Source organism: Impatiens glandulifera, chromosome 4 (assembly GCF_907164915.1).
Source record: "Impatiens glandulifera chromosome 4, dImpGla2.1, whole genome shotgun sequence".
NCBI classification, from domain to species: domain Eukaryota; kingdom Viridiplantae; phylum Streptophyta; class Magnoliopsida; order Ericales; family Balsaminaceae; genus Impatiens; species Impatiens glandulifera.
Window position 1 is genome coordinate 46,042,771 of NC_061865.1, and position 4,427 is coordinate 46,047,197.

Here is a 4,427-nt window from a genome sequence, read left to right on the forward strand (position 1 = left end):
AATATACATTCTTCAAAGTTTACTACATTATCAATTTGAGTAATGCCATAGTGAATTGAATTATTCATTAATAACATCTATATCAATTATATTTATCGAATTTTTCATTAATAACATATTATCAACTATATATATTTATATATATTATATATTTTCCATGTATTATGTTTATACAGGAATACATAGTGTATATGGGACACCTTAAACTAACAATGGATATCTCTCCATCTCTCTTGCATTTGAATTTTCTAAAAAAAGCTCTTGACAGGTAATAATAATATTACTGATAAACTTTTTTTAAAAAATAATTATTTTATCTCTATTTATCCTTAATATAAATTAGATTAAATTTATCTTCTATATTTTTGTTTGAGAAGCAAATCTTCGCCAAAAATTATTTATAGTTACAAGAATAGTTTTAATGCATTTGTCGCCCTATTAACGAATGACGAAGTTGAGAAGATATCATGTAAGCTCGTTCATGATTTTTTAGTTGTATACTCTACAATAAAATTATAAAGCTGTCATTTTTATTCATCAATTTATTGAATTTTCAGCAATGAAAGGAGTGATCTCTGTATTTCCCAATAAAATCAACCATGTACTTACAACAAGATCATGGAACTTTATGAAATTTTCTCGAATGGTCAAAAGAGAAAAAACGGTTGAAAGCAATATCATTATTGGAGTACTCGATACTGGAATATGGCCAGAGTCGGATAGCTTTAAAGATATAGGATTTGGACCTCCCCCAAGCAAATGGAAGGGATCTTGTGAAGGATTAACTAATTTCACCTGCAATAAGTAAGATCTATTGTTTTATATGAATTATTTGAATTAAATTTAAAGACACTAACCTCTTATTTTGTTATTTATATTATGTTCAAATATTGAAAAATGATCACTCTACATCTTTTTAACAGTAAAGAAAATTTAATAAACATATAGTTAATGGTTGGATATTACCCTCTACATGTAGCAAAATAATCGGAGCAAGGTACTACAAGAACAATAAAGTCTTCAAAAATAATGACATTCAGTCTCCTAGAGACACCGATGGTCATGGAACACATATAGCATCAATTATAGCGGGTGGCCTTGTTAGTACAAGCTTCTATGGTCTTGCTCAAGGAACAGCTCGAGGAGGAGTCCCATCTTCGCGAATCGCGGTATATAAAGTATGTTGGTCCACTGGTTGCTTACATAACGACATCATGGAAGCATTCGATGATGCAATCTATGATGGGGTTGACATAATATCATGTTCTATCGGAATCATTCCTAGCGAATATTTTAAGAATCCAATAGATATTGGGTCTTTTCACGCCATGAGTAAAGGAATTTTAACTACAATGGCTGGCGGAAATAATGGTCCAAGAGTGGGAACTATCCAAAATATTTCTCCATGGGGACTTACAGTTGCCTCAAGTAGTACCGATCGTAAATTTTTTACCAATCTGAAGTTGGGTAATGGTACAACATTAAAGGTGAGTTTTTTCACTATCAATTCTTTTGTTTCAACAAACTCTTGATATAATGTATTTTTGTCATTTTATTGTTCATTCATTTCTCTAATGCAGGGAATTTCAGTGAACACTTTTGATCCAAATGGTTTTTCTCCTATAGTGTATGGTGCTAATGTGCAAAGAAGGGGATTCAATGTTCCTAGTGCTAGGTTTTACAAAATAACCTTCTTTTTTCTCTTTTAAAAAAAAGTTATTACAAAACATCCCCAATATAGTGAAATTATAATAGATAATCATATTTGATAGCTTGTTTCTATGTTATTCCTAATAGGACAGTTTCATTAGTATTTTTTCAACAATATTATATTTTATCAAGGTCACCATTACCATTACCATCACAATCACTTTTTAAAAAATTTAAAATAATAAGTGAAACTAATTATGTTTTCATTTGGTATAAAAATATAATTAAATTAGATAAAAAAAAAATAGGGAAGAGCTGTTTAAAGAAATAACTTTTATATAAATTAAAAAAAATTCAATCAACATTTTCTTTTATCAAACATCAATGATTTTGATTTTTAACAAAATAAATTTGTTATTTACAAATTATATCTCAATTTGACTTTCTTTATATTTTGATGAATTAATAAAATAAAAAGGATAGATTTGTTTACATTTTCTAAATATAATCTTCAATTTGATTCTTTTAAAGATCTATGCATACTATACCTTTAGATAAAGTTCAAGCATTTTTTTCATTTATACCTAAACTTCCAAATTTGTTAAGCCAAAGCCATTTCTCTTTGATATTAGGGTCTTAATTATACTCTTATTGCTCTCATACATTCAGGTTGTGCCTTCCAAACTCACTAGATGCAGGACTGGTAAAAGGAACAATTATATTTTGTGATCAATTAAATTCAGGAGAAACAGCTCTTTTGGCTGGTGCTGTCGGTATGGTGATACGAGGAAATATATCTTTAACAAATGCTAGAATGTTTGTCCTTCCTACCACATTTGTTGACATTAAGGATGGAAGCATCATATTGAGCTATATTAAAAGAACAAAGTATATATATATATATATACTATAAAAGAATTCTAATTTTTTGGGATTTAATTTTTTGATTATTTTAATTTTACTTTATGAAATAGAAATGCAACTGCAAGCATAATGAAGAGCCATGAAGATGCTGATATGCTTGCACCATATATTACATCCACATCATCTAGGGGACCAAATATTATCACATCTAGCATCCTCAAGGTTGTATATGTTTTCCTCATTGTGAAAATGATTTGCTCAACCTCAATTATGACATGAATTTTGTCTATATATAATAAATTAACAAAAAAAAATGTTATTGCATCTATCTATGTTCTTGAGTTTTCTTAGTTGTAATTTTTTAAAACAATTAGAGTTTATAAGTTTGACATTAGTAGTGCATACAAGATAAAATTAATTTTACATAAGTTTTTTTCTCTTGATGTAGCCAGATTTGTCTGCACCTGGTGATAACATATTAGCAGCGTGGACAGTTGCGAGTCCTCTTACGAATTTAAAAACTGATATAAGAAGATCTCTTTTTAACATGCAATCAGGCACATCAATGGCCTGCCCACATGTTAGTGCCGCGGCTGCTTATGTTAAATCTTTTAATCCATCGTGGTCTTCATCAGCTATAAAATCTGCGCTTATGACTACAGGTATATATTCAACGTATAACTCACTTATTGTATTTTGTTCCTTAAATCTTAATTACTTAAAAAAAATGAACATCAATACCTGTTTTTTACCATTAAAATAGTGTTAACAATTCTCTACAAAATTGTCTTGAAGCATTCACTATGAGTGCAAGGACAACTCCAGAAGAAGAATTTGGTTATGGAGCAGGACACATAAATCCTATAGCAGCCATCAATCCTGGACTTGTGTATGATGTCAATCAAGAGGATTATATACAGTTCTTGTGCAGTTTAGGATTTACCAACCATCAATTGCAATATCTTACGGGTGACAATACTACATGCATCAAGTTTGTGAAACAATATGAGTGGAACCTAAATATGCCTTCATTTTGCTTCCGGGCCCTTCCTTTCAAAATGTTTCAGGTCAAGTTTCTTAGGAAAGTTACGAATGTGGGCTTGACATCGTCTACTTATGATGTCAAAATTGATTCTTCAGCAAAACTGAAAATACAAGTATCTCCCGATACACTCTTTTTCCGTGTTGGACAAACTAAATCATTCACTGTGACAATTGAGGGTAAAATTCCTAAAGAAACATTTGTTACTGCTTCTCTATCATGGATAGATGCGACACACAAAGTGAGAAGCCCCATTGTTATTTATACATAATAAATAACTAAAATAATATGTAGAACCTACAATCATGGGAAACTTTTCTTTTATGATATCAAAATAAAGAAGAGATTGGAAATAGGTGATTTTATGATTTTGTTTATGGAGATTATGTCTCAAAACAATGTTTGTGGTGAATATGTAAATTATTTAGTGTCTCAGTCTTTTCATATGCTTTAAAATATATTTTAAGATGTCATTTATTTATCTACTACTTGGTATTAATATTCTTACTATTTTTATGTTACTTTTAGACACTTATTTTTTTTCTCACTATAATACTAATTGAAATCTGCTAATTATTAGTCATTAAGTTAGTTTATTAGTAATATAACACCATATTATAAAGGACAAAATCCTAAACTAATTAGAAATTTTTGTTGAGTTACATCATCATCAAAACTCAATATTACTAAAGGAACACTAATATTTAACATCGGAGTTAAAACTAAAACAAATATAAAATTGTTTTCAAATAGGTGCACCGAGACATCGCTAAGCCACAATATACACCTACTTTGACTTCCATTGAACGCATATAAAGCGACACAACATCATCTTAGAAATAATATCGCGTCTCGCGCTAACAATATTGAC

General features: G+C 29.6%; 1 protein-coding gene across 1 annotated transcript; it reads left to right on the forward strand.

Moving 5' to 3' along the window:
* The first annotated feature begins 212 nt into the window (after positions 1 to 212).
* LOC124935228 (cucumisin-like) lies at positions 213 to 3,827 on the forward strand. The gene is made up of 9 exons (XM_047475675.1): positions 213 to 268; positions 378 to 469; positions 558 to 804; positions 980 to 1,487; positions 1,581 to 1,675; positions 2,320 to 2,538; positions 2,625 to 2,736; positions 2,963 to 3,176; positions 3,310 to 3,827. Exons 1-9 carry the CDS (start codon positions 213 to 215, stop codon positions 3,825 to 3,827), a joined length of 2,061 nt encoding a protein of 686 aa, XP_047331631.1.
* Positions 3,828 to 4,427: the final 600 nt, after the last annotated feature.